We start from the raw sequence: 10,304 nt of genomic DNA on the forward strand, positions 1-10,304 counted from the left end.
GCAGTATCACGCTTCCCTCAAATGAGAGAAAGAATCTGGAGTTCCGACCTCTGTCAACGCTCAAGAATCAGGGACACTGTCTCATTTGCCAAGGCATCGAAAATCAGATGGGCTGGACATGTAATGAGATTTGGAGATGACCGCTGGACTAGAGACTGGATTCCATGGGACGTCAAAAGACTGCGTGGCCACCCACCTACAAGATGGTCATACTTCTTCGTCAAGACCCTGAACGATAGGTTTGAGACTCTTTGTGTTCCTAGAAGAGGCAGATGCCATTGGGCTATGCTAGCACGTAACAGGGATGAATGGAGATGTTACTGACTCCCGCTAGAGCAAATCAATGAGTAACGGGATATCAAGTGATTAAGTGATCAAGCCCACATTTCTCTATTTCATCCTCATAATCAGTAAGGTAGATAGGCTTAAAGGCTGTGTAAAATACTTGATTAAGGATCTGATCTTGAAGAAAAAGAATATTTCTGGTGTGAAGCCATGAAATTAAATTCTATATGAAATGATATGAATCCAGAGGGATGGTTAGGAGGAACCGAGCGAGACAAGAGAGAAGCCTCTGGAAGCTAAGATGGAAGAACTAGTTATTTAGAGGAGAAAAGATTGCTTTGAAGAAGACTGGAGAAAAGGAGGAGCAGCCAGTGAGAATCAAGGCACTTTGTACTGCAGAGTCCCCAGTAACATTTGGAAGGTGGTGAGAATGCATGTTATAGAGACAGGTTTGATGGTGAGGCCACAATCCATGAACAAAACTCCCTTAAAGGTGACTGCTACCCTAGTCACCACAACAAAAGAACCTCAGGAAGTCATTTTCTCAAAACCAGCTGTCATACCACTCCAAGCAAGAGAGGAAACTACTTTTCACTGAATTCCAAATACATCAAAGAAATAGGTCCGCTCATTTTGTATTTTGTCTAAATTGACGTTCAAATGAATATACCGCAACATAATTTTAGTTATTTTATGTGCATGGAAATTATGAACAAGAAGTAACATTTATTGCCTGGGTGGAGGGAGAGGAAGTGGTGGATGGAAGGGGTCCTTGGCACACTGATGAGGGGAAGTCGGCATTGGGTGCTGAGTGTGGTATTGAAATGATGTATGCAGGTAAACTGTCATTCATTAACAGTATTATAAACTAGATCTCACAATAAAAAGGAAGTGTTGAAAAGAAGACAATTCTTTAATATAGCACTGTCCTCCTGTTGTTCATCAATTTGCTCAAGCGGGCACCAGTAACGTCTCCATTATGAGACTTGTTGTTACTGTTTTTTGCATACTGAATACGACACGGGGAGCTTGCCAGACTCTGCCGTGGGGGCGGAATACTCTCGGTAGCTTGCCTGGCTCTCTGAGAGGGATGGAGGAATTGAACCCAGGTCAGCCACGTACAATGCAAATGAAAGCCCTACCTGCTGTGCTCTCACTCCAGCCTGTATATACTATTACCAAATTAAAAATGTTTTTAGTGTTCTGATTATGTTTTACTATAAATGCTTTCTTTATAATCTTAATTCTTTTATATTTTATAATTATTCATTTAAAAATTATCTTTAATATAATTAATTAAAAAACCCTTCTGGGCCACAGAGACAATATGGGGGTTAGGAGGTTGCCTTGTTTGCAGCTGACCTCAGCTTAATCCATAGCATGGCATATGGTTTTCCAAGTACTCAGAAGAGATCACTTAGCATAGGTCCAGGAGGAAGCCCTGAGTACTGTGGGATGTGGCCAATTTCCTCATTTGTCTTAGAGTTCATGTATAAAGTATTGATAAAAAGAAATTAGAGGTTTTTCCATACTGGTAAGAACCATATAAGAGAAACATTCAGTCTGTTGACTCAATATCCCTTGGGTGTCTTTGTCCATGAGTGGGGAAGGTTAGAAATATCCTTGGGTGTAATTAATCCCAGGTGTCTGTACTGAATGAAAAAGAACCAACAATTCTCCAAAGAAGGCAAACTGGAAGGTAATTACTAGTTTTCCAGTGGAAACTATGAATGAACTCCAGTGCATAGAACCATTGATTGTGAGTCCTGAGAGGAATGATAAACATCCTCAGGTAAATCCAAACCTCTACACAACGCTATGATCTGATTTCTCACTTCGTGAGGCAGAAAAGTCATTACTGTGATGATAAAATGGATTTATTACAATGTTAGTAGGACAATAACTCCAGGATGATCATGATGTCCATATATACATACATGTACACATATGTATTTTTATATATATTCATACAAAATATTTATTTGTTTACTGTATTTTTACAAAATAGACCCACCCCTTGCCCCCAGGAAACTAAGATTTCAAGTTAGTTACTTCAGATGTCATTGAAAGAAAATTTCATTCTTATTTTATTGAGATTTAGTCATAGTCCTTTGAATGAGAAGAGAAACCATGACAGAGCTTAAAAGTCCTTAATAGTTTGGTGTCAGCATGAAGTGATTTTGCACTTCAGCTGGAACCTGGGGGGTCTCTGACCAGCAGCCTTTTTAAGGCTGACTTAAACTCTTTGTTCCTCAAGGTGTAGATCAGAGGATTAAATGAGGGTGTCACTACAGTGTAGAAGAGGGTGAGGAATTTAGTGTGATTCTGTGTGTACTTACTCTTGGGCTGAATGTAGACACAAATTATAGTCCCGAAGAACAAGACTACAACTATGAGATGCGACCCACAGGTACCAAACGCTTTCTTCCTGCCTTCAGCGGATTGTATCTTGAGCACACTTCTAACGATGCAGCCATAGGAGACCAGGATCAGCCCCAGAGGTATGACCACATACAGGACGCTAGCTACAGAGAGCTCATTTTCCAGGAAGGCTGTGTTGCCACAGGAAATTTTAATCAGTGCAGGTTCCTCACACATAAAATCATCCACCCTGTTGTGGCCACAGAAGGGCAGCTGGAAAACTAGGATGCTCTGAACTGTGGATTCCACAAAACCACTGATCCAGGCCACAGCTGCGAGTTGCTGGAGAAGCCTGGGGTGCATGATGACTCCATAGTGCAGGGGTCGGCAGATAGCATTGAAGCGGTCATAGGCCATCACGGTGAGGAGAACACACTCTGTGGAGCCCAGCCCCAGGGAAATGTAGAGCTGGACCACACAGCCCGTGTAGGTAATGGTCTTCTTGGGGCCCCTGAGGTTCCAGAGCATCTGTGGGACAATACTGGTAGTGAAACAGAGGTCCAGGAAGGAGAGATTGGAGAGGAAGAAATACATGGGTGTGTGGAGTTTTGGGTTCAAATGTGACACCAATATGATGGCTGTGTTCCCCAAGAGGGTCATGACGTATATGACAGAGATGACCAGGAGGAGAACCAGCTCCAGCTGGGGCTGGTCTGAAAAGCCCAGTAATACAAATTCTGCTGGGTGACTAAAATTTGACTCTTTCATGGCTTCTGATGAATCGCCTATTTTGGTTATTCCAGTTTTCTACCTGTGGAAATAAAATCAGACATCCTAACCAATGGAAATACTAAGTTGAACAGAAGGATGAAATAATGCAAAAAATAAAATGAGATAAATTGCTATTAAAAAAGGAGACCAATGGGCAGTCCTGAAATAGCAAGTGTATTGAAGTGGAAACATAAGAATTTAGAAAATACATTAGATTAGTATACCAAGATAGACTTAATATACATAGCAAACTATGAAGATAAAAAACATAGACACTAAATGGGCAGACTGCCAAAAGAAAGGAAATAAAAAATAACATGATTGGTATATTGTTATTTAAATCATAGATATAAAAGTTTCACTGTAGCACTGTCCTCCTGCTGTTCATCGATTTGCTGGAGTGGGCACCAGTAACATCTCTATTGTGAGACTTATTGTTACTGTTTTGGGCATATCAAATATGTCACGGGTAGCTTGCCAGACTTTGCTGTGTGGGCGAGATATCTCGGTAGCTTGCCGGGCTCTCCAAGGGGGCTGGAGGAATCCAACCTGGATCAACCGTGTGCAAGACAAATGCCCTACCTGCTGTGCTTTCTCTCTAGCCCAGATATAAAAGTTAAATTTAAATAATGTAAGTGAACAAGAATCAGTTATACACAACAGAAGACAGAGAAAAATTAGGCTAATTAGTATTTTCTAAAGAAATATAGTTAGGTATGATTATCTGTTGTGTTGTTTATTTTTGCTTGAAGTAAGTAACTACCAGAGATACAGCTACAAACTGATAATATTTAAGGAAAACTCATTCAATCTCCCTATTTGAATTATTGTTCTGCTATATATGTAGTTACCGCTCTCTAGAAAATGTAATTTACAGTTGGATAAGCAAATCTCTAACTCTGGTGGCAACTACTTCCATGTACTGTAAAAAACTGCTACAATATACCTTCGTGGAAATCACAACCTAAAACAATCCACTGATGTTTTTATTTATTTATCAATGTGTCATTAAAATTATTTATTGCAAAGATTAGGAAATAAAGTTATGAAAAGTTTATATTTTTGGATTGTCAGTTTTGGAGTTCATAATATGACTGTAGCAGGTTATCTTAAGATGGAAAACCTAAATAATGGCCTTCAAAACAAACACTCTGAATAAATGTTTCTTACATATCTTTAAATATTTTGACTAGAAAATGAACTTCTTTTTCTTAGAGTCCTAGACAAGTGACTAGAGATTTAATGCAGGAGTAGGGTTCACTGGAGGTGGTCACCGCAATACAATCTTTAGCAGTGTATCTGTTTATATGTTTCCTAAGCACCACCAGAGTTGAGAGTAATCCTTGAGTTTATGGCATTTGACTAAAACAAAAAAAAAAACACCAGACTAATAAGTCTGAGGTACATTTCATAGCTTAAGAGAGTAAGTGGTTTGATTTTTCTCTTTCTTGGCAATAATTAGATGTACTTTTGCTAAGGTTTAACTGTTAGGTGATTTGAAAAAGGTTCCTCCATTTTTTAATAACAAAAAGGAAGGTAAACAACCTTGGTGATCACATTCTTTGACATCTATGTTTCTGGCAAAGTATTTTGGTGGTGAAATAAAATATTTGAATGTACACATTCACTGTATCACTGTATGTTGTTAGTCAATTTACTTGAGCAGGCACCAGTAACTTCTCTGTTCTTCCCAGCTCTGAGATTTTAGCAGCCTCTCCTTACTTGTCTTTCCCAAAAATTGGAGGCTTTTTCAAAGTCAGGGGAATGAGACCCATTATAGTTACTGGTTTTGGCATATTGAATACGACACAGGGAGCTTGCCAGGCTCTGCCCGTGTGGGCAGGATACTCTCAGTAGCTTGCCAGGCTCTCTGAGAGTTATATACCTATATATTTATCTCTATGATAAAGTGAAATATTTGAGTGCATTGATGTGCCAAAATAAAACATGAAAAGCATTGATATTTAGATAAATATTTGAATACACTTACTTTAGCTGGAAAAACTTACTATACTAAACAGAAAAGGAAAAAACATGCTGTTGAAAAATTGGATGTCTACTGAAGAAAGACAATGAGTGACCTCACTTTGTTTGATGAATCTATATTGTCGTTTTCCCTTGTGGATTTATATTTCAAGATAAGCAACATTCTACAATGAAACATCACACTAGAAATCTTCTCTGCTTACATTTAACCATTTAACCAAGTTGAGATAAGGAATTTATGCCTGTAAAGACAGTTAGAATTCTAGACAATGACATAGTAATTATATATAAAAATTGACTCCTGAAAGAAATATCCCTGAATTGCCCTCAACTTTTAAAATACATGTTCTTATGCCCACCCCTTTCCAGAAATACTTCCTGCCCAAACAGGAGGAAAGGTGACAAACCAGGCATTGTTGTTAGTTCATTCACAATAGTAGTTCCTTGATAGATCTACAGCAGATAAAGCACCCAATGGGCAATTTTCAATCTCATGCTCTCTTGCAAGAAAAAAATCCTCAATATAATAAAGCTGTCTTTAGATGGGATATCCATGGCGTAGAGCTTGTTCACTCAGCAGTACACGTCTTTGGAGTTTTTCTGAGGCTACTTCCTGTTGCTATATTAGAGAGGGAGATTGGTCTCTAGAGAGAGCAGAGACACAGAGGTATATACTTCCATGGGAAGACAATAGATTGTTATCATCACAGATGGCTACTATACACACGTACACACATATATTTTTTGCAAAGGTATTTTTTTATTGAATCACTGTGAGATACAGTTACAAAATTTTCATGTTTGAGTTCAATCAGACAATGATCAAACACCCGTCCCTCTACTAATGCACATTCTCCACCACCAATGTCCCCAGTATATCCCCTCTTTCCAACCCTCCCTCGGCCTCCATGGCAGAAAATTTCTCCCATACTCTCTCTCTACTTTTGGGCATTATGTTTTGTGATACAGATACTGAGAGGTTATCACGTTTGGCCCTTTATCTTTCAGGACTCATCTCCCATCCTGAATGATTCCTCTAACCATCATTGTCTAAGTGATCCCTTCTCTATTCCAGCTGCCTTTTCCCACAGCTCATGAGAGAGGCTTCCAACTCTGGGGCAATATTCCTGGCCATAGAGGTATTCTTAACAGATACCTTTACTTGACATGCCAGGTAATTGTTATCTGCTATGGAACAAGAGTCAGGGAATGGAATTAAAATTGTAGGCAGTGAGAACATGCTTTATTTTTACTCAAAACATTTCTGTGGGTGTCAAAAGCCAGTAGATTGAATTATTTTTTCAAATAAACTATTAAAATTTTAAAAGTAATTCGTTAGGATTTCAAATGTAGCCATTTTCATTATCAAATTCTTTTTTCAAATATGTGTTTAGATATACTTATATCTGTATAAAGTTTCATGAAATGAATACCCAGTGATTGAAGATTTAAGAAGTGACTAAGGAAATAGCATATATTGGGAAGGTATAATTGGGGAGTAAATATACCCGGAGATTCCTGAAAAGTTATATACATTGGGGGTAAGACTGATATTTTGTATAAAAAGAAGAGGAATATTGCAAATTCTAGGATACATTTAGAAATGAATTCAAAACAGCTTTTTACATCATAACGGAATTAAGCCAAACATGCAGAAATGCTATATCATCTTAAAATATGCAATGGCTTTCTGCATTTATCTCTGAAAAAGCTGACATACCCTACGCCAATGTCCTCATGTTACTTCCAGTTCATGCTCTCACTCCCAGCAACCCCTTTCTGCTTCCTATTCTCAATTCTGTAATCCAGGTCGAGGGAGAAGGTTTGTTATCACTTGGCACTCACCCTTGTTGAGCCTCTCTTACACACAGAAGAGTGTGGTCCTGTTGCATTTGTCCTTCTGCCTCTGATGTATTTTGCTTAAGTTGATGCCCTCCAGTTCCATCCAAGATGCAGCAAATTGCATGGTTTCTGTTGGGGTACTAAGACACAATCTATGCTCTTATGTGCTAAGGACACAATCTATACTCTTCTGTGAAGTCTCCTTGATGGTTTCCATAGAGGCTGAGGTCGTCTGCATTCCTACTGAGGGTGGGTGAGGGTTCTTTTATCCCCACCTCACCTCCAACATTGGTCGTTTTTGCTCTTTTAATGTTTTCCAGTCTCACTGCTGTGAGACAATATCTCATTGCTTTAATTTGTAATAAAGATCAGATTTTTATGTGTGTACCTACTGGACATCTGTTTGCCTTCTTTTAGAAACTGTCTATTCAGTTCTAGCCATTTTTGATGGAATTTCTGTATTTTTGTTCATTATGAAAGTGCTTTATGACTCTTGGATATTAGCCCTTTGTCACATCTACGAATCATAAGAGCTATCATCCTTAAGTTAAGTGTATAATTTTTTGATAAATATATAAAACGCATATATGGTAATAAAAATAATCACATATGTTTTTAAGTGATGTTAAAATTTTGAACACATTTAATGAACAATAAGATGAAACTTATTTAAATAAATGTGGTTAATATCTATTGACATGGAAATTATTTAAGCCTTATATATTTTTCAATGCCAGAAATCAAACATAGGCCTCACAAATGGAAGGCAAGTGCTCTACCTCAAAAACGCATCATGATCCTATGCTTACTAATGAACAGACCTGGTAATAAATGGTGAACCAATGTTGCTTATGATTATATTCATAATTTTGAACAGCAAATATATTGCTTCCGCTATCCCTTCATCTTTCCCCATAACAAAGAATATACTAATGTGCACTTAATTATTTAATTAATTAATTAATTAATTAGTGGTTTATAATATAATATTTGTATATTATATTATATAATTGTATATAACATAAACATTGTATGATTATATGACCACTCTCCGCACACATGAAGGTACCAGCAGAGGAACAAAGGCATACATTCACGGCCGTGCGACAACTTATTGTCTCATTCTTGCTTTGTACACCCTGGCAGGCTACCAAATGTAACCTGCCCACATGGCAGAGTCTGGCAAACTCCCCGTGGTGTACCCAATATGCCAAATACCAGTAACAATAATGGGTCTCATTCTCCTAACCCTGAAAGAGCCTCGAATGTGGCACTTTTTATATTCTCAGGGCTAGGACAAAGGAGACGTTACTGGTGCCTGCTTGAGCCAATCGACGAACAACAGGATGATCGCGATCATGATCATGATATAATATGATTGCACATTTGAGGACGCATAACCTCTTATTGTCTTGTTCTTGCTCTTGGAGAACCTGGCAGGCTACTGAGAGTATCATACCCACACAGCAGAGTCTGACAAGCTCCCCGTGGTGTATTTGTTATGCCAAAACACAGTAACAATGATGAGTCTCATTCCCCTGATCCTGATCTGAAGAGCCTCAAATATGGCACTTGCTGAAATCACAGGGCTAACACGAATGGAGATGTTACTGGTGCCTGCTCAAGGTAATCGATGAACAACGGGATGGCAGTGATACAGTGATTTAATTTTTTATTTTTATAAGGTTGTTCACAATAATTAATTACATTCAATATTGCAACACTAATCCCACCACCACTAGATCTTAGCTAGAGCGGGCCCAGTAACATCTCCATTGGAGACTTTGTTGTTATTGTGTCTGGCATATCGAATACTCTCGGTAGCTTGCCAGGCTCTCCGAAGATCTTAGCACCACCATTAAAAGGTTTGAGTGTGGATGAAAGACTTTTTCTGTAATATTTCCTGGCAGGTTGAAAGCAAAAGTTCACTTGAAAAATACCTTCATTTAAACTTCTGAGAAAACCCAGCTCTGGACAGTGTACAGCTCATGGTAATTAAAGAATCATGAGATAGAATCCCCAGGGTATAAGGAGAATCTATAGCCTATGTTCTTTTAACTTTCTCTAATTTGATTTTTATCTAGGGATTATTGGTTAAGAAATATCTACTTTCACCTAGGCTATAGATATTGGACAGTACTATACACTAGAAGGGAGAAATTCTTATATGTTAAAGTCACGTCACAATGTCTTCTGACTGTGAAGATAGAAGATAGAAGGGGATGACTTAGCTAAGTAAGTAAGCTCTCTTAGCTTCTCACATCTCTGGATCTTTTTCTCTCTGGTTTTGCCTCCACTTGCATTGAGCAACTCAACTACTGTAATGACTCACAAAGTCTCAGCTATAACTGCTTCTCAGGAGTCCTTTGCAAAGTCTAACATCTTTGTTAAGCATAGCCGTGTTCACACAACAGGAATCATCAGAAAAATATCTGGAGAAAATACACTCGATCTTTTTACAAAACTTCTCTTTTCCTGGCCAGGTCTTCTTTCTCGAATAGCCCATGATCATTTCTGTTCATGTTTCAGGATTTGGAATGACGTATTTTGCTCTTATGTTTTGGGTTTAATATGTAGATAGATAGATAGATAGATAGATAGATAGATAGATAGATAGATAGATGAGATACTTTCTGTACAAATATAAATTTCTATTCTTCTACTTGTTAGGTGTTATGTCAACATCCTTCAGCCGACAAACACACCAGGATGCATGTGTAATTGACTGCAGATGAGCAACTTCAATTTTTATTCCAATTAAAATATGATATAGTTCAGGATTAACTAATGTTATTACAAATATTTTAAATTAATATGACGGAATTAATAAATTCATTGGTAGTCCCATTTATTCTCAGATTATTTTCATAGAGTCTTCAAACCTTGTATCTTCAATTCAGGTTGTGAAGAGACTATAAATAACCTAACCTTTCCACGTCCAGTCTATAAATTGGTCTTCTTACAAATGAGAGAACGAGGAGAGAATGTAGCACTATTTTCAACATAATCAAGTTAGGAATTTAGCACTTAAGTAAGAGTAGAAGTGGAAGGTTTTCCAT

General features: G+C 38.0%; 1 protein-coding gene across 1 annotated transcript; it reads right to left on the reverse strand.

Moving 5' to 3' along the window:
- Positions 1–2,472: 2,472 nt before the first annotated feature.
- Positions 2,473–3,414, reverse strand: LOC130040405 (olfactory receptor 2G3-like). Its single transcript, XM_056132481.1, has one exon. It carries the CDS (start codon positions 3,412–3,414, stop codon positions 2,473–2,475), a length of 942 nt encoding a protein of 313 aa, XP_055988456.1.
- Positions 3,415–10,304: the final 6,890 nt, after the last annotated feature.

Source organism: Sorex fumeus, unplaced genomic scaffold (genome assembly GCF_029834395.1).
Source record: "Sorex fumeus unplaced genomic scaffold, SorFum_2.1 ptg000094l, whole genome shotgun sequence".
Classification (NCBI taxonomy): Eukaryota; Metazoa; Chordata; class Mammalia; order Eulipotyphla; family Soricidae; genus Sorex; species Sorex fumeus.

What these genes read in the sequence shown, in the direction of transcription:
- LOC130040405 (XM_056132481.1), bottom strand. Translation starts at nt 3,414, where the DNA reads ATGAAAGAGTCAAATTTTAGTCACCCAGCAGAATTTGTATTACTGGGC.